Source organism: Saccostrea cucullata, unplaced genomic scaffold, assembly GCF_032062105.1.
Source record: "Saccostrea cucullata isolate Sc308-1 unplaced genomic scaffold, CSIRO_AGI_Scuc_v1 ctg53, whole genome shotgun sequence".
Lineage (NCBI taxonomy): Eukaryota > Metazoa > Mollusca > Bivalvia > Ostreida > Ostreidae > Saccostrea > Saccostrea cuccullata.
The window spans coordinates 630,559-651,755 of NW_026936258.1; the positions used below are offsets into that span (position 1 = coordinate 630,559).

Sequence of the window (21,197 nt, forward strand, 5' to 3'; positions counted from 1 at the left end):
TTCCGTTTATTCCTTATGGCAACATATTTTGGAGAAATACATAAACGGAATAAACCAAATTATGATTTCTTGTACTTTAATTTTATGGCTTTATTTCGTTTATTCCTTATGGCGACATATTTTGGAGAAATGCATAAACGGAATAAACCAAATTATGATTTCTTGTACTTTATTTTTATGGCTTTATTCCGTTTATTCTTTATAATAATAATGCATAAACGGAATAAACCAAATTATGAATTCTTGCACCTTACTTTTATGACTTTATTCCGTTTATTCCTTATAATAATAATGCATAAATGGAACAAATCAAATTAGTTCTAGGCTTACATGCGTCGCTATTTACTCCTGTTATTTGATTCGCTTTTCATTAAAACCTGCATTTTTAAGAATGATCCCCCCAAAAAAACCAAGCCCCATTTTTATTTTATCTCTCCCCCAAAGAAACCCTTTTCCCGGGGAAATCTTCCCCTTCTTGTACCTTTTAGAATGATATCCGTCTCTCTATATATACTCCTGTTATTTGATACGCTTTCAGTGACATACATACACTTTAAATAGTACCTCCGTCTCTCTATATATACTCCTGTTATTTCATTCGCGAATCAAATTAGTTCTTGGCTTTACTTGCGTCGCTATTTACTCCTGTTATTTGATTTGCTTTTCATTTAAACGTGCATTTTTAAGAATGATCCCCCCCAAAAAAACCAAGCCCATTTTTATTTTATCTCTCCCCCAAAGAAACCCTTTTCCCGGGGAAATCTTCCCCTTCTTGTACCTTTTAGAATGATATCCGTCTCTCTATATATATACTCCTGTTATTTGATTCGCGAATCAAATTAGTTCTAGGCTTATTGCGTCACTATTTACTCCTGTTATTTGATTCACTTTTCATTAAAACGTGCATTTTTAAGAATGACCCCCCCCCAAAAAACCAAGCCCCATTTTTATTTTATCTCTCCCCCAAAGAAACCCTTTTCCTGGAGAAATCTTCCCCTTCTAGTACCTTTTAGAATGATATCCGTCTCTCTATATATACTCCTGTTATTTGATTCGCTTTCAGTGACATACATACACTTTAAATAGTACCTCCGTCTCTCTATATATACTCCTGTTATTTCATTCGCGAATCAAATTAGTTCTGGGCTTTACTTGCGTCGCTATTTACTCCCGTTATGTGATTCGCTTCATGGTGAAATACAAAGGCTTTAAATACCCTTGTCGAACGATATATACTCCTGTTATTTGTTTCACTTCAGTGGGTAAAATAGTTGTAAACAATGTGAACATTACGAACCCAGCATTGAAACTGTTATAAGCGATATGAAAATCTTGAGAATGTTGGAAGTATAAAAATGACCTGGGATGAATTTGACGTTAACGTCAACAACGTCAAACTTATTGACTTCGCGAAGTCAATAACAGGATAATGCCTCTAAAATTTGGCCTCTTATGGTATAATCACTGTAAACAGGCCTAAGAAACAATTCATCAGTTATTCATCATTATAAACAAACGGGGAGGGGGCGCTTTGAGCAGTTGGAACCGAATTACATACCTGCCTTACTCTATTTAGCAAGAACTCTTTCAAGGAAATGTTCTCCTACTAGTCTCTTAATCTTACCCATAGTGTTTTATTTGCTGTAATCAGACGAATTATCAAACTCTTTTTTCTCTTCTGCAAATCTGTCATTATAAAGCTTGATCAGTTTTCGCGCCAAAATGGTCAGCTGACAGTGATTGGTGAATTCGTGCTATTGCTGGTTCGGATTATTCTAATAATTCTCGAGTTGTTAAAATGAGCCGTTACTTTGCACAGATTTCAATAGACAAGGAAAAGTGAAACACTGATGTCCCCTATAGAGCTGATAAAGCATCGTCGGAAACCCACGGGTAATCTCGTCGAAGGGCCAACTTCAATGTCACTGATCGGCGTAATTGCGCCGGTCATATGACCGGCGCAAAACGGCTAAGAGGCAAATGAAGAAAACCGGCGAAAACATAAAAAAATGAACAATTACGCTAAATGATAATCAATTAATTAAGACTTATCACTTTTTACATTGTCCTAGTAAAATAATTCGAAATTCAATTTAAAAAAAAAAAACCATGGATCGACCTCGTAAAAAAAATTTTATTTTTCAGAAAATAAAAATATATTTTAAATATATGAATAAAGATTTGCTCAAAATATGCAAACAAATAAAGAACATGTCGATTTGGTAAAAAGTATCGGCATTTTCACAGTTGTTTTCTCTTCCCGCCATATTTCTAAGACCGGCGATTTCCTCGCCGGTCATTTCAGATCGGCGAACCTTCCCAAGTCAAATGGCGTAACATGCCGGGTTACCAAAGGTCAAGCGGCGCATTCGGCGTACGCCGGTATGACAAATAAAGTCCTACCTAAGTAAACCGGACGAGCTTGATCACCCACAGGCACTTGTTTCGTATGCGGGGTACCCTTACTTATATTTACCACTTGTTTCGTATACGGGGTACCCCCTACTTATATTTACCACGAGTGGTAAATATAAGTAGGGGGTACCCCGCTTACGAAACAAGTGCCTGTGAGATCACCCATGGGTTTTCGACGATGCTGATAAAAAAAAATTAAAGTTTCGCATATATGCAAAAATGTTAAAATACCAAAAGAAAGAACTCGCCTCAGTAAATATACTTGTTAAAACTGAAAGCCCAAGCACCAACTTTTCAAAAGATATTACCAAGGCCAAAGATTTTTTAAAAAGTGATTCAAACTCAAAGTTCAAGGTAAAAAAGATCAAATTTAATGGTACTTATGTAAATCTTGATACAATAAATGCAAAGTGAAATATAAAAGCCCTGCTGCAAACTATTCAAAAATTATGGTCAAGATCAAAGATTTTCAAAATTAGGTCAAACTAAGAGGTCAAGGTCATAGGTCAAAATTTTTGTTTTATAGTTCAATTCTAATGTCAAGGACAACAGGTAAAAATATATCTGTGGAAAGATCTTGACACAATAAATACACATTTAAGTGAAGTGTGAATCAAAGCCATTGTACCAACTGTTCAAAAAATTTGGTTAAGGTTTAACTAGATAAATTACAGAAGTGGATCAAACTCCAAAGTCAATAGGTCAAATATGTTGGTACACAACGTTTTCTCACAAGATATGCCCATGTATGGAATATGAAATTCATAGATTCGTAAAATCAAAAGTTCAGAGCAACCCAAAGGTTTTTGTAAACAAACTGATAAACAGACAGACAGATGGATGGACATGACAAAATTTTTATACCCCGAATCTTTGATTAGGGGTGCATAGAAAATGTCAAGTACGACTAAGGGGACGACCATTTGATTCTGAAGGGGGGGGGGGCTGGCAAATTTTTTTGAGACGGATTATTTATTTTCATGCCTGTCATGGACAGATCATTTATTTTCAAGATTATCGCGGAGAGGACAGATTATTTATTTTCTTCTTTGTCTTACGTACCTTGATCGATTGATTCTAAAAGACTAATCATTTATATACCATAGGCGGATTCAGGAGGGGGGGGGACGTGTAAAACTTCGTTGAAGCAAGAGGTCTGGGGCCGCCTTAAGGCCACCAGTGGGTCCTGGGTGAAGCACTGGTGGAGGCCAAGGGAGGGTAATTCCCCAGAATCTCCAGGGTTTTCGGGTATTTTAAGAATAAAACCAGGACAATTATACATGTAGTGGTATTGGTTATTATGTACCAAAGTATGACATTATTAATATTGGTCATGTCATACTTTGAATGAAGGGGGTCCAGGGGGTGAAGCCCCCTGAAGCTCGTGGGTTTTTGTGTATTTTAAGAGTAAAACCAGGCACAATTATGTAGGAATTGGTTAGTTATGTTCCAAAGTATGGCATAATTAATATTAGTCATATCATACTTTGAATGAAGGGGGCCTAGGGGGCGAAGCCCCCTGAAGCTCTTGGGTTTTTGTGTATTTTAAGAGTAAAACTAGGCACAAATATATTGGTATTGTACTAAACTATGGCAATATTGATATTATTCATATCACACTTTGAAATTTTAGGGGAGGGATCATACACATGTACGCTTTCCTTAAATCCGCCACTGTATACTTTGTATTGATTTATCGGGAAGTATACTTCTTTGACAAGCAAATTTATCTTTTGTGGTGTTTAAGAATTGGCTTGTATTTAAAGTGATTCATCACATCTACATTGCCATGCTGATCAACTGACTACAAGTATCCAGTCTGGTACACAGGTACTTGTGGACAGGACCACCCACCCCACCCCCATATTTCGATATTTAACCCCGGTCTTATTGGAAATTTTTTTTCATAAATTATATTTATTACACTTATTCATCATGTGTACAATATGAAGAAATCGTCAAAACCCCAAAACAATCGCTCCACAAAAAAAACTAGATGCTGTCATGAGACAGTAATACCCGCACTAAGGTGTTTGCCTCTAAATGCACACTCCTCTAAAATTAGGCTTTACCAAAGAAAAAGTCAATATAATTTAATAATTTACATAATAGGGCCTCCAATTGTATTCATCAAATTGAGCATAATATTCTCAAGTGAACATGTGACCCATGGGCCTCGATCTTATAGGTACATGTATTTCATATTCATAATTCATTACCAGTCTGAAATTAAACAACAGAATTCAATTAATGATGTAAATTAGGTTTGAAACAAGGGGGGGGGGGTTAAATTTTTGGCCCATAATTGGAACTTTTTAAATCTATTTTCTCATATAGATCAACAACAAATATTATTCAAATTAGTTTAAAGCGTTTTTGATGATTTTTTCCAAAATGTACAAACTTTTTATACTTGGTTAGGCAGAAACACCTTGAAAGCTGCCATATACCATGTATACCCAATCAATTTAGTCAACCCCCACCCTTCTCCCATCAACACACACACACGCAAACACACCCTATTTTCCTGTTTTTGGAAATAGGCCTAGATGGCAAAGTTAAGATAAAACATCTTTTGTAAATAAAAATTTTAAATTTGTTCTTATACTGTAAATGTATCTGAAGACCTGCATCACATTGGGTTTGCGTCACGTACCTAACTTAAGTACTAGTTTTACCATTATCATTTTTAGATAGCACTGCACGTGCAGTACTAGGCCTAGTGTTGTGTACACATCATTGCATATATGTCAGTTGGAATTATTTTGTGTTTAATTGGATTATATTTCATGAAGTTGGAGCTATGGCAGTCGGTAAGTACACGTTTTGGTATAGATTTGGTTAAAATAGTCTGAAATGCAACTGGTTAGGTTAAAGTTTAAAGCATCAAAGGTCATCCGATGCTGCAATAAGACGAATTTCACATTCTAAAGAGTTATCGCCCGTTATCGACGTTACATTCAGTTACAAAATACAGAATTTTTTTCTGAGAGGGAGGGGGGACTTCCAGACCAGAATTTCCTGAGAAGCAAATAAAAGGAGAAGTTATGTAAAACAAGCAGTAGTTTGCATACATGTCATGAATATAAACAGGGGTCTGGGATGGGGTGAGGGGAAGGATCGAGTTCCTGTCTCTTTACATCTTTTAAATGGTTGAAAACTCCTAAAATGAATCCTCAAATCCGACTTGTCTTCATTATTTTTTAAGTGAGGGTGTCTCCATTTGAGTGAAAAATTCCTGAGAGGGATGTTTGACAACAAACAAACAAGTAAATGACATAAAAACACAATATTGATTTGCGTTAAGAAATATGCAGGGGATTTTTTCCATCATAAATCTTCTTCTCAAGAACAGCAAGGGCATTATTGTCCCCCGTTTTGGGGGAAAGGGAGGGAACATTAAATCTTATTTGTCTGTCAGTCTGGCCATCTTTGACAGTATGTGCATCTGTCACAATAAATTTAACCTTGATCATAACTTTTGAATAATATGAGATAGGGCTTTCATATTTCACATGTACATTACCACAAAACTTTCTAAATGTACTATGATTTTTTAACCCAAGTGAGACCTTGACCTCAAAATTTTACCTACTTTCCAAAAAATAACATTTTAAATTAATCATTTTGAAAGAGAAAAGATATGGCATTTAAATTATACATGTATATTACATGTGAAAAGAATTTTCTAAATATATCATGACTTTTGACTTTCTGATTTTGACCTAGAAGTTTAACCTACTTTTCAAAAATATTATATTATATATTTATCATGTTTATATATATATATATATATATATATATATATATATATATATATATATATATATATAACTTTTGATTGAAAAGAGATGGGTCTTTCATATTTGACATGTACTTTACCTGCAACAAAATATTTCGAGCATGCGATGATTTCCCCCCTTTGACCTAATTTTCATAAAGTGACATATGATAGGGATGCATATTTGATACACAATCTGCCATAAATTATGGCATCCCATTCACTTAAACACAGAAAGCAAAGGACCACAATTCTTTGAATTTGCATGTATAATCTTAATATGGAAACATCCTCATATAATGTATATCCAAGTTTTTTATGCTACGCCATGATTAGGAATACATGTATTAGTTTTTGTCATGTCCGTCCTCCACCCATCCATCTGTCTTTCCATTGAGCTCAAAGAAATTACTTTCTAGATATTTTATCAAAGTTCATATGCTGATGCATATACTGATGTAAACTATCCAACTGTGTCAATATTTTTTATGCGCCCGGATCGGTAGATCCCGGGCATATATTGTTTTTGTCCTGTCTGTTTGTCTGTTGTCAACTTTAACCTTGGCCATAACTTTTGAACAATAAGAGATAGAGACTTCATATTTGGTATGCATACTCCACTATTAAAGTCCTTTCAAATGACATCAAGGTCAATGACCTTGTGACCTTGACTGTGACCTATATGCTAAAAATAGCTTTTTCCACTGTTTGTCATAACTTTTTAACCATAGGAGATAGGGACTTGATATTTGGTATGCATACTCCTCTAATAAAGCCCTTTCAGTTGACAACAAGGTCAATGATCTTGTGACCTTGACTGTGACCTATATGCTAAAAATAGCTTTTTACACTTTTTGCCATAACTTTTGAACCATAGGAGATAGGAACCTCATATTTGGGATGCATACTCCACTGATTAATTTCTTTCAAATGACACCATGGTCAATGACCTTAGTAGATAGGGACTTCATATTTGGGATGCATACTCCACTGATTAAGTTCTTTCAAATGACACCACGGTCAGTGACCTTGTGACCTTGACTGTAACCAATATGCTAAAAATAGATTTTTTGAACTTTGTTTCCGCCGGGCGCATAGTGTTTCACAAACACATCTTGTTTACCTTTACTTTCCTTTGACCTTTACTTAACTTTTCTTAAAATTAGTGTTTAGCTTTATTTTAGAGAAACCATAATGATTCAAGTTGTGTAATGAAACTTCACATGATGATACATACTGATGTAAGCAATTAAAGCTTTACAATGCTTCACTCTTTTTTACCTTGACATTTCCTGTGATCTTGACCTCACTGTCTTAGACTAGATCAGTTTTGAATAAACAGTTCAAGATATATTAATCAAACTTCATATGCTAATACATACTGATGAGAGCTATTATTGCATTAACTTAACCTTGAATTTTCTTTTGACCTTGACCTCACTTTTTAAAATATGTGTTTATCTAAGTTTCAAATAAACCATTAATTATATTTTTATCAAAATTCATATGATAATAGTAAATTCACACTGATGTTAGCTTTTCAGCTAGAACAACATTTTGACCACAACCTTTCCTTTGACTTCTCTTTTCTTAAAACAAAGTGTTAAGCTCAGTTTCATTAAATCATTCAAGATATTTTTATCAAACATAATAACCTAATATGTATTAGTGAGAGCTATTCAGCTGCATCAAAAACTTCATCTTGCACATTCCTGTGACCTTGACCTCCCTCCTCTTTAATATGTATTTTGCTTAGTTTTTAAGAAATAATTTAAGACATTTTTATGTTTAACATGCACTTATACATAATTTGATGTGAATTTATTATCTATATCCAATTTATTTATATTTTAGTTTCAATTCTGAAAAAAAAAACTGTTTAAGATATTTTCATCAAACTTTATACACAAATACAAATTTTAGTTTTTAGTTTTTGCTCACATGAGCCGAAGGCTCAAGTGAGCTTTTCTGATCATATTTTGTCCGGCGTCTGTCTGTCTGTCTAGCTGTCTGTAAACTTTTCACATTTTCGACTTCTTCTCAAGAACCACTGGGCCATTTCAACCAAACTTGCCACAAAGCATCCTTGGGTGAACGGGATTCAAGTTTTTTCAAATGAAGGGCCATGCCCTCATTCAAGGGGAGATAATTGGGAATTAATGAAAATTTGGTGGCATGTTTTAAAAATCTTCTTCTCAAGAACCACTGTGCCAGGAAAGATGACACTTATGGAGTAAAATCCTCAGATAGTGTAGATTCAAGTTTGTTCAAATCATGACCCCCGGGGGTAGGGCAGGGCCAAAATGGCTGACCAAAGTTTTACATAGAAATATATAGGAAAATTCTTTAAAAATCTTCTTCTCAAGAATGACAAAGCCATAATTCATCAAATTTATATGGAAGCATCCTCAGGTAGTGAAGATTCAAGTTTGTTCAAATCATGACCCTGGGGGTAGGGCGGGGCCAAAAAGGCCGACCAAAGTTTTACATAGAAATTTATGGGAAAATTCTTTAAAAATCTTCTTCTCAAGAATGACAAATTCATCATATTTATATGGAAGCATCTTCAGGGAGTGTAGATTCAAATTTGTACAAATCATGACCCCAGGGGGTAGGGCGGGGCCAAAATGGCTGACCAAAGTTTTACATAGAAATATATGGGAAAATTCTTTGAAGAATAGCAAATCCATGATTGATCATGGGATTACTTTTGGATTTTAACTTTTCAATAATAAACCAATTTCTACTTTTTCTTAGCTTCAGTACTCAGGTGAGCGATGTGGCCCATGGGCCTCTTGTTTAATGTACCATTAGTAATACACATCTGGCGGGAAATTCATGTCCTATAGACATATTTCTAGTTTTTCAAATCATCACCTAGCTCAGGCTAGGGTCAGGCCACAATTAGGGATCAAAGTTTTATTTAGGAATAAAAGGAAACACATCTTTAAAGTTCTTCTTTTCAGGAACACCAAGAGCATGATTAATACGGAAATATTCTCAAGAGGTGTAGATTCAAGTTTGTACAAATCATGACCACCAGGGTTAGGGAGGTGCCATATTTTTCCAGCCCCTTTTTGCCATCCATATGAAAATTCAAATTTTGAAACCATTTTCCATATACACAAAACAAACCAATCATTTTCTAAATGATCATGGTTTAAAGCTATTGCAGCATAAGATATTAGGGAAGTTCTTGAAAGCAGGGTGATTAAACATGTCAAATATATGTAAAAAAAAAAAATATATAAAAATTCTACCTCGATTTGATCCCCATCCCCCCCACCCCCCCCCCGGGCAAAATGAAAATTCCGAAACCTTACTGCACATCTACATGACACCACCAACCATCTCTTAAAAGATGATAAGGCTGCTGAGTAAAATGTAGAAGGAGTTCAGGGAAGAAGGGGCTTTTTGTATAAAAAACGTCATTTTTCGACCCCCATTTGATCCCCCGGGGCAAAATCAAAATTCCGAAACCTTACTGCACATCTACATGACACCACCAACCATCTCTCAAAAGATGATTAGGCTGCTGAGTAAAATATAGAAGGAGTTCAGGGAAGAAGGGGCTTTTTGTATAAAAAACGTCATTTTTCGACCCCCATTTGATCCCCTGGGGCAAAATCAAAATTCCAAAACCTTACTGCACATCTACATGACACCACCAACCATCTCTCAAAAGATGATTAGGCTGCTGAGTAAAATGTAGAAGGAGTTCAGGGAAGAAGGGGCTTTTTGTATAAAAAACGTCATTTTTCGACCCCCATTTGATCCCCCGGGGCAAAATCAAAATTCCGAAACCTTACTGCACATCTACATGACACCACCAACCATCTCTCAAAAGATGATTAGGCTGCTGAGTAAAATGTAGAAGGAGTTCAGGGAAGAAGGGGCTTTTTGTATAAAAAACGTTTTTTTTACCCCCATTTGATCCCCCGGGGCAAAATCAAAATTCCGAAACCTTACTGCACATCTACATGACACCACCAACCATCTCCCAAAGGATGATTAAGCTACTGTGAAAAATGTAGGAGGAATTCAGGGAAGAAAAGTGTGACAGACGGACGGACGGACGGACGGACATGAGTAACAACAATATACCCGAACTTTCTTTCGAAAGTGCGGGTATAATTACCCACTATACATTATAAGGGAGTCTCCTTTATAATGTATAGTGGGGTATTATTTTTTTTTTCTGTGGAGCGATTGTTTTGGGGTTTTGACGATTTCTTCATATTGTACACATGATGAATAAGTGTAATAAATATAATTTTTGAAAAAAAAATGTCCAATAAGCCCAGGGGTTGAATATCGGGGGGGGGGGGGGGTCCTGTCCACAAGTACCTGTGGTCTGGTAATCTGACTTTAAATACTATTTGGTTCTAAAATGGCGAGCGAAGAGAGCCAAAAAAATGCTGAATTGAAGATTCTGAGGTTAAATTGAAAGTAAATAAAAAGGTATTTTCACAATATTTAAATATCATGTCAAGGTCAGATTATTTATTTTCTTTGCAGAGGAGGACAGATTATTTATTTCCAAAATCTGCCAGCCCCCCCCCCCCCCCCCTCAGAATCAAATGGTCGTCCCCTAACATACGAATGAAAACGAAAACAATAGAACTCACCGTTCCAACAATCTGAGATTCCAAGTTTCTGTACATAACACTTTTAGGATCATTGTAATCAGTATGATAAGGTACTTCATTCAATTCAATATCAGTCAAATAGGTGACCTCCCCTGATGGTAAAGTGGTGATGTCTGTGATCACATGCGTAGTAGATTTTGGTTCAAATGTTGTATTTGGCACTGTTGTTTCTGCATTGATTGGATTTCTAGTTGTTTCTGTTGATGATGTACTTTCTTCTGTTGTTCTTAAAGGTGTTGTTGTCACTGGTGTTGTTGTTTGTGTTGTTGTCATTGGTGTTGTTGATTGGGTTGTTGGCATTGGTGTGGTTGTTGTTGATTGGGTTGTTGGCATTGGTGTGGTTGTTGTTGATTGGGTTGTTGTCATTGGTGTGGTTGTTGTTGATTGGGTTGTTGGCATTGGTGTGGTTGTTTGTTTTGTTGTTGTTTGTTTTGTTGTCTTTGGTGTGGTTGTTGGCATTGGTGTGGTTGTTTGTTTTGTTGTTGTTTGGGTTGTTGTTGTTGGTATGGTTGTTGATGTTATTGTTGTCGTTGATGGAGTATTTGTTGTTGACGTTGTCGTTGATGGAGTGTTTGTTGTTGTTGTTGCTATTGTTGACGGAGTATTAGTTGTTGATGGTCTTAATGTTAATGATGGTACTGTTGTTGTTGATGGAGTGCTTCTTGGTGTTGTTGTTGATGGCGTTGCTGTCGTCGTGGTTGTTGTCGTCGTTGTTGTTGTTGTGGTTGTTCTCACTGCAATGTTTACCACAACTTTCATTATTTCTCTTGCACATACAAATACCGGTAATACATTTATTACGATATCAAAAAAGAAATTAAACACAAAGAAAAAAGGAGACAGAAGCTCTACTGGTTTGTACTTATAACAAATGAAACATTTAGCAGTTGGGACTTAAAACTTTACCCCCCAACAGCAAAAAAAAAATGATCTTGATTGAGCCCTTTTTGTGGCAAGATACTGCAACCTAAGACTACAGCTGTAAAGTAGCTATTAATAAACTTTTAGCAAGTATTTTCAAAGTAAAATGCAACATCATTCCTCGACATCAAAAATCGTTACATAGAATTGTATATCTTAGTGTAGTCTACTCGTGTGCCAAGTTATATTGAAATCAGACCAAAACTGTAGGAGGTGTAGCATTTTGAAAGCATTTCAGAGAAATTTCTATTTTTAGAAAAAAAACACCGTTCATCGAAATAAAAAATCGATATACAGAATTATGTATCTTAGTGTAGTCTATTTGTGTGCCAAGTTATAATGAAATCAGACCAAAACTGTAGGAGGAGTAGCATATTGAAAGTATTTCACAGAAATTTCTATTTTTAATAACCACGGAAAACTGAAATCTAAAATGGATAAAAAGAATTATGTTTCTTAGTGTAGTCTACTTATGTGCCAAGTTATATTGAAATCAAACCAAAACTGCAGGAGGTGTAGCATTTTGAAAGTATTTCACAGAAATTTCTATTTTTAGTAACCACGGCAACATAGTTCATCGAAATCAAAAATCGATACACAGAATTATGTATCTAAGTGTAGTGTACTTGTGTGCTAAGTTATATTGAAATCAACCAAAACTGCAGGAGGTGTAGCATTTTGAAAGTATTTCACAGAAATTTCTATTTTGAGTAACAAAGGCAAACCGTTTCAAAATCTGAAATCGATATATAGAATTATGTATCTTAGTGTAGTCTACTTATGTGCCAAGTTATATTGAAATCAGACCAAAACTGTAGGAGGAGCAGCATTTTAAAAGTATTTCACAGAAATTTCTATTTTTAGTAACAAAGGCAACACAGTTCATCGAAATCAAAAACGATACACAGAATGGCAACACTGTTCATCGAAATCAAAATCCGATTTTATGTATCTTGGTGTAGTCTTCTTGTGTGCCAAGTAATATTGAAATCAGACCAAAACTGTAGAAGGAGTAGCGTTTTAAAGGAATTTCACAGAAAATTCGATTTTTAGTAACCATGGCAACACCGTTCATAAAAAAAACAGATGCACTCTTTTACAAAATCTTAGTTAGTCTACTTGTGTGCCAAGTAATATTGAAATCAGACCAAAACTGTAAAGGAGTAGTGTTTTATAGGAATTTCACTGGAAATTCTATTTTTAGTAACCATGGCAACACCGTTCATCGAAATCAAAATCCGATGCACTGTTTTATGTATAAAATGTAGTCTACTTGTGTGCCAAGTTACTCTGAAATCAGATCAAAACTGTAGGAGGAGTAGCATTTTGAAACAATTTTACAGAAATTTCTATTTTTAATAACCACGGCAACACAGTTAAAAAACTGATACACAGAATTATGTATCTTAGTGTAGTCTACTTGTGTGCCAAGTAATATTGTAATCAGACCAAAACTGTAGAAGGTGTAGCGTTTTAAAGGAATTTCACAGAAAATTCTATTTTTAGTAACCATGGCAACACCGTTCATTGAAATCAAAAACAGATGCACTATTTTATCTATCTTAGTGTAGTCTACTTGTGTCCCAAGTTATATTAAAATCAGACCAAAACTGTAGGAGGAGTAGCATATTGAAAGTATTTCACAGAAATTTCTATTTTTAATAACCACGGCAACACCGTTCACTGAAATCTAAAATGGATAAAAAGAATTATGTTTCTTAGTGTAGTCTACTTATGTGCCAAGTTATATTGAAATCAAACCAAAACTGTAGAAGGAGCAGCATTTTAAAAGTATTTCACAGAAATTTCTATTTTTAGTAACCACGGCAACATAGTTCATCGAAATCAAAAATCGATACACAGAATTATGTATCTAAGTGTAGTGTACTTGTGTGCTAAGTTATATTGAAATCAGACCAAAACTGCAGGAGGTGTAGCATTTTGAAAGTATTTCACAGAAATTTCTATTTTGAGTAACAAAGGCAACACCGTTCATCAAAATCTGAAATCGATATATAGAATTATGTATCTTAGTGTAGTCTACTTATGTGCCAAGTTATATTGAAATCAGACCAAAACTGTAGGAGGAGCAGCATTTTAAAAGTATTTCACAGAAATTTCTATTTTTAGTAACAAAGGCAACACAGTTCATCGAAATCAAAAATCGATACACAGAATGGCAACACTGTTCATCGAAATCAAAATCCGATTTTATGTATCTTGGTGTAGTCTTCTTGTGTGCCAAGTAATATTGAAATCAGACCAAAACTGTAGAAGGAGTAGCGTTTTAAAGGAATTTCACAGAAAATTCGATTTTTAGTGACCATGGCAACACCGTTCATCGAAATCAAAAACAGATGCACTCTTTTATGTATCTTAGTGTAGTCTACTTGTGTGCCAAGTAATATTGAAATCAGACCAAAACTGTAGAAGGAGTAGTGTTTTATAGGAATTTCACTGGAAATTCTATTTTTAGTAACCATGGCAACACCGTTCATCGAAATCAAAATCTGATGCACTGTTTTATGTATCTTAGTGTAGTCTACTTGTGTGCCAAGTTACTCTGAAATCAGATCAAAACTGTAGGAGGAGTAGCATTTTGAAACAATTTTACAGAAATTTCTATTTTTAATAACCACGGCAACACCGTTCATCGAAATCAAAAACTGATACACAGAATTATGTATCTTAGTGTAGTCTACTTGTGTGCCAAGTAATATTGTAATCAGACCAAAGCTGTATAGAAGGTGTAGCGTTTTAAAGGAATTTCACAGAAAATTCTATTTTTAGTAACCATGGCAACACCGTTCATTGAAATCAAAAACAGATGCACTATTTTATCTATCTTAGTGTAGTCTACTTGTGTCCCAAGTTATATTAAAATCAGACCAAAACTATAGGAGAAGTAGCGTTTTGAAAAATTGTTTACAGACAGACAGACAGACAGACGGACGGATAACTATCGCATAAACTCTTTGTTTTATTTCCAGTAGATAAAAGGAAATAAAAATTTTCTTAAGCGGCCTTTATTCCAAGAAACATTTTTCGAGAGTTTAACTCTTCACCCCCCCCCCCTCCCCCAAAAAAAACAAAACAAAACAAAACAAAAAAAAAAACAACAAATCAACAACCAGGGGATACCGTCAACCTTTAGGCCTAAATGTATAAAATCATGCAAATTAACGACGAAATGCTATTCTCAGGCAGCGGACAATCCCTCCGCTTGGTTCTACTTGCTTGCCTGAAATGTGGGTCATCGACCCAACAGAACAGGACATAACAGGACTACCAACACGAAAAATAGAACAAAATGTCCCCGTACCTTCTACATCTTGAACAGACGTCTCATCTATAACAATTGTGGCTGAAATCCTCATAGATTTTCCAGACGAGATGGCCGATTTTATAACGTTGACTACCATCACAACAGTAAGTACCGGCTCAGGTTGAGCAATCGTTGGTGCTGGGGTACCACTGTCTGGTCCCTCCGTTACATTGGGGGGTAATGTTGGGGGCGGGGGAGTGGGAGGAGGCGGGTTAAAGATAGTTATATACACGAAAACAATACTGCCTGGCCTGAAATAAAAGAATGGATATAGAAAGCAGATGAAATGAAAAGGTTAATAAGTCCGAGTTGAAAAAAAGATTAAATCATGTAAAGCATCATAACTTACTCAATCCCGGTGACTTCTGTGCGGTTGTACCGTTCAGATAAAGTGCTGTTCTGGTACAAACTATCCATCTAAAAAAAAACCAAGAAACTTTTTGATTAAAGAATCTTACGTTCTTTGCTATTAATTTATAGATAATGTCTCATCCAAAGCGATATATTTTACAAGGAAAAAAAATCATATAGTCGATATAGATATTATATATTCGAGAAGTGGTGTAAATCAGATGTGGATATTTAAAAATTCCAAGGAACTATTAAAAAATTTGAAATCAAAAATTTTACTAAAATGAACATTAAAACTTACGATTTTTCAACAAAAAATTGAAGTTGAGGGTTTTTGATATCACTGACAGCTGCTTTTTCGATAAAAAAAGAACTTTGTAATATACTCACCTTGTCTTTGATCATTTGCAAAATTATTTTTTTTTCAAAACATTGTGATTTTGTACACAAGTACACTGAAAATGATATTAAAAAGATGCTTGAGTCTCTGTTTGACAATATCTATGTGGTTTTTGGAGACCAGGTTTTCCAACAATCTATAGCTTTTGGAATTCCCATGTATACCAATTGTGGCCTGTTATATTGTATTACCAGACCTAATTTTGTTTTCATATGAAGCAAAATTTGTACATTCAAACTCTTATACGAGAAAAGAAGAAAGACTTGACATTTAGATATATCGACGACGTTTTGTTAATTAATAATTGTTATTTCCATTCTTTTGTTGATACGATATATCCCAGTGTGCTTGAAATACAAGACACGAAAAAGACTGGCACATCTGTTTCATATCTATATATTTTAGTTGAAAAAAGGTCAATTGTATTGTAGCAATCAAGCCTAATGACAATCGAAATGACTTTAACTTTTCAATCGTCATTTCCCCTTACTTAAGCATCAATATATACCTTCACCTGCAAACGAGATTTATATCTCTAAGTTGATTCAAAACGTAAGAGCGTGCTCTACGAATGTCCAATTTTTGAAATGAAGTAAGCTACTGACAAACAAGTTGCTGAAACAAGAATATCAACAGTCTTGTTTAAAGTCATCTTTTCGTAAGCTCTATGGCCGAGACCATGACCTTGTCAGCAAATACAATTTATCATTTAGTTAAATGCTGACTGACATTTTTAATACTAATTGTCTGGCCATTTTATGATTTTTCGACAGATTTTTCCGTTATTTCCCAATCTTGACAAGGAGCACACAGCTATTGTGAGCGTACGGCAGGGTATGGTCACTCTTCCATGGCACCAGATCCCAACTATGATGTTTTGGAGGTCCGCGTTTGCTCTGCTTCTATTTTGAATTGTTTAATTGACTTTTGAGCTTGAATACTGTACGTGGTCTCCTTATATTTTATCAATCAAACCTTTAATCGCTTTTTTCATTTCCGATATAGTAGAAAAAGCGACCCTCTCCATCTATATAATTATATTTACTAACATTTTGGTTTGATTTGCTGACTTACTGCAAAAATTCTGAGTAACTTCACCTTTTATGTGTGCTTCAAATCTGCCTTTTTTTCTTATAGTGGAATAGGCAAAAGAACTTCTGGCCTATTTATTATAATAAAAGTTATACTAACGGCATGCTCGAAGTCCACTTTGGCTGTCTTGTATTCAGGAGTGTTTGAGTCGTTTAACTTTTCATCCCATGTTTGGTTGACTTTAATGACACCTTCGAAAATAACAGGTTTTGGAGGAGCTGGAAATCAAAGTAAAAAAAGATGGACAAACAATACCAGAAAAATGCCTATTGTATGACAACAAGGAATTGAAAAGTCAAATCTCAATCATAAGCAATTGCCGACATTTCCCCCACATTCATCCTCCTCAGCTAATCATAATTTTTCAATAGGATCTTTTTATTATACTCAAAGTGAGGTATGTTTAAAACTCAGGTCATGTTTCGGTTAACAAAAGCATGGAGAAAATACCAAGGGTTAAGGGACATTAAAAGCAAAAGAAAAGGAGAAAGGTACCTTCTGTTGTAGTAGTAGGAGCTTGAGTTGTTGTTGTAGGAGCTTGAGTTGTTGTAGGAGCTTGAGTTGTTGTTGTAGGAGCTTGAGTTGTTGTCGTAGGAGCTTGAGTTGTTGTCGTAGGAGCTTGAGTTGTCGTAGGAGCTTGAGTTGTCGTAGGAACTTGAGTTGTTGTAGGAACTTGAGTTGTCATAGGAGCTTGAGTTGTCATAGGAGCTTGAGTTGTTGTAGGAGCTTGAGTTGTTGTCGCAGGAGCTTGTGTTGTCGTAGGAGCTTGAGTTGTTGTAGGAGCTTGAGTAGTCGTAGGAGCTTGAGTTGTTGTCGCAGGAGCTTGAGTTGTTGTTGCAGGAGCTTGAGTTGTTGTCGTAGGAGCTTGAGTTGTTGTCGTAGGAGCTTGAGTTGTTGTCGTAGGAGATTGAGTTGTTGTCATAGGAACTTGAGTTGTTGTAGTCATGGTTGTCTGTGATGGTGTAGGAGCTTCCGTTGACATTGTTGTGATCCCACCTTCTGACTTTTCTTTAAGGATGAAACAAAATGATTAAAATACTTTTTTCTTCTTTTACTAACCTTTCTGACATTTTTTTCTGATTATGTTGAGAAACTCTTTACCCTGAAGATGGACTGTGGTCGTTGTGTCAATTACAATGGTGGGAGCAATTCGCTGTAATTCTCCTGTTGTTACAGCCTCTTGTAGTACGTCCTTGACCCTAGTCAGTGTCACTTCAAGGCCAGACGTGAAAACAACATCAAAGATGTATATTACACTCCCGCGTCTGCAAGAATAAATATTACAAGTAAAAAAAATCCGTGAAGAATTTTAAAAAGTTTGGTATTTCCTCATTCATTATGAAGTACTGTATAAGATCAAATTTATTCTTGCTCATTTACAAATAGTTTACAGTGCATTCTATAACAATCACAAAACTACAAGCTTGTAACTTTGACAAAACTCATATTTATTTACTAGCATTCAGGTTAAATAATTTGAAGCTATGGGGATCGATCAATTGACTTTTTTATCAAAAGCGAAATAAATGTCATGAATATCATATATATACCTAATTATATGTTACTTTGTTAAGGGCGATGTGGTCTGTAACCCTTAATGCCAATTAAAAAAAATACTTCACTCACGAATTTATTTTTTGAAATTATTTCAAATATCCACTATTGGAGTTTTATGAAGAGACTTACTTTTACATTCAACAGCTGACTTTTACATTTCAGTAATTGGAGTTTGTCTCTGTTTAAATTGTAGAAGTCAGTCGTCGATTGTAAAACTAAGTCTCTTCATAAAACTCCATTAATGTCCACAGAGTTCTTTAATTTAGACCGTTACGGTATTTATTTATTTTCAGAGTATTCATACCTACATCTCTTTTGAATCAAGGTCATTTGAGGACTAAAAGATTTGATTTTGCAATATCATATATATCAGTTTTTGTTCAGTAGAAAATTAAGTTTATGGAAAAAAAATTTGCATGTCAGAATGAAAGTGTTCATCATAATCTTACCTAAACTCCGTACACTGTGCACTGTCAAAATTCCCTGACAGCGTACTACTTTTGTAGAGAGTTGTGAGCTACGAAAAAAGAAGAATATTTGAGGAACACGAACAGAAAGCATGCAAATGAAATATAACGAACAGTATTCGAGCTCAAAAGTCCATAAAACAATACAAAATAGGAGCAGAGCAAACACGGATCTTCAAAACATCATAGGTGGGATCAGAGGATTTAGCATACCCTGTCGACCGATCACACCCGCCGTGTGCTCCTTGCCATGATCGGGATATAACGGAAAAATTCGTAGTCAATTCAGTGTGTAAATAATGGACTAATAATTAGTATGAAAAACATCAGTCAGCATTTGACTCAATAATAAATTGTATTTGCTGACAAGGTCGTTGTATCGACCATAGAAATTATGAAATGATAACTTTAAACGAGACTGCTGATATTCCTGTTTCATCAATTTGTTTGCCAATGGTTTACCCCATTTTAGAAATTGTACATACGTATCTAACATGCTCTTGCGTATCAACTCAACTGAGAGATATAAACTCCTTCTGCAGTTGATTAAGGTATATTGATGCATAAGTAACATTTGAAATGTTAAAGTCATCACGTTTTTCCTTAAGGCTTGGTCATTAGATTACCATTTAAGTCATTTTAAAGTAAAATATCCAAATATGAAACAGATTTGTAAGACTCTGTCGTATCTTTTATCTCAAGCTCACCGGGATATATTGTATTGACATAACAATGGAAATAACCATTGTTAATTGACAATACGTCGTCGATCTATTTATCTACAGGTCAAGCTGAAGGCCACAACAAGTGTTTTTCTTCTTTGCACGTTTAAGATTTTTGACAAATTCTGATTCATATGAATTCAAAATAGGTCTGCACATGTTTATAACGAGGCGCAATTAGTACCTATGGGAATTCCTTTAGATTAATGGAAGCCCTGGTTTCAGAAAACACGAAGATATTGTCAACCAGAAACTAGAGTATCTTGATGTACTTATGCATACAATCAGAATGTTTTTAACAAAATAGTTTTGCAAATGACCAATGACGAGGTGAATAAATTTACGAGTTCCATTTTTATTGAAAATGCAGCTGTCAGTTATATAAAAAAACCTGGACTTTAATTTAACGTGGGGAATAGTTGTGTATAAAGTTGAAAAAACGTTTTAAGCTGTTGATTTTGGTATAATCTTCAAAAAGTAAATTTTTAAGTATGGACATCTGATTTACATCACTTCTAGATTCTATTGAAGCTCAATACTCTTTAAGTTTTTACTTCACTACTCTTAATATCTTAGTGAGGAATAAAGAATGAGGCATGGTTGAACATTTATTGGAAACCGCTATGTATCTTTGTTTGTAATGATATTAATGAAGTTTTGGAATTCAGTATAGACATGGTAATTCAAATTCATTTTGGTTGTTTGGGATATTAAAAATATTTAAACCTGGCATATGATTTTGAAGAGTTTCTTTCTTAGAAATAGAACTATAAACTGGATCACCAGTTGTAGAATTAAGGATCATTAATGCTCTGATAAGAGAGATAACTCTTAATGACATAAATTTCTATTATTCCTTTATAGATTTGTTAAGTTAAAGTGTCTTTTTTGTCCAATTTTGCCCCGCAAGCTATGCTATAATTATTTGTATTTTACTTATAAAATACATTTCTTTTGGAAAATTATTAACTAAAGGTTCAAGCAACATTTTATATGAGTGAGCAGAGGGTTTATGAACCTTAAATCCACGTTCTTCTAAAATAGAATTTATATAATGAGCCCTACAAACTAAGGCAATGTTGTTACCTGCTTTGTCAGCAGGAACCAGTACGTACTGATCATAAAATTTGTCTGATTCTTTTTCCAATTCTGGATTATAGAATACAGAAGGGTAGATGGTTTTCATTTTGCCCCTCAATCTTTTAATAAGCGATTATATCCTTGAAATCTTTGAAAACAAGCGTGTTAAATACCTGTAAATACATAAACTTTATTACTGGTTTTTCTCCCACTGCTAAAGATTCAAAGTGAACAAATACCAAGCACTTTATACTGCTGAAATTCTTTCTTCCTATTCTAGGCGTTTACGTCTAAAACCGCATTTGGAAGTGCCTTTTCTACATCATTTTAGTGTTTATTATTCTCCATCGCTTCTCTTGTCACGACAAAGAGTGCAATACAGTGATAAATCTCATAAATTCTTCGATTAAGACAAATTGTGATTATATAGCAGCACT

General features: G+C 34.8%; 1 protein-coding gene across 1 annotated transcript in view; it reads right to left on the reverse strand.

The window, feature by feature from the left end:
- The window catches only part of LOC134245112 (MAM and LDL-receptor class A domain-containing protein 2-like), a 169,439-nt gene that overhangs the window by 131,966 nt on the left and 16,276 nt on the right, over nucleotides 1-21,197 (reverse strand). Inside the window, exons 4-10 of the mRNA XM_062727371.1 lie at nucleotides 18,941-19,008; nucleotides 18,036-18,199; nucleotides 17,430-17,942; nucleotides 17,034-17,152; nucleotides 15,441-15,508; nucleotides 15,089-15,342; nucleotides 10,825-11,579 (exon numbers count right to left, since the gene is read on the reverse strand). Coding sequence (XP_062583355.1) covers nucleotides 10,825-11,579; nucleotides 15,089-15,342; nucleotides 15,441-15,508; nucleotides 17,034-17,152; nucleotides 17,430-17,942; nucleotides 18,036-18,199; nucleotides 18,941-19,008 — 1,941 coding nt within the window. The remainder of the gene's footprint in view (nucleotides 1-10,824; nucleotides 11,580-15,088; nucleotides 15,343-15,440; nucleotides 15,509-17,033; nucleotides 17,153-17,429; nucleotides 17,943-18,035; nucleotides 18,200-18,940; nucleotides 19,009-21,197) is intronic.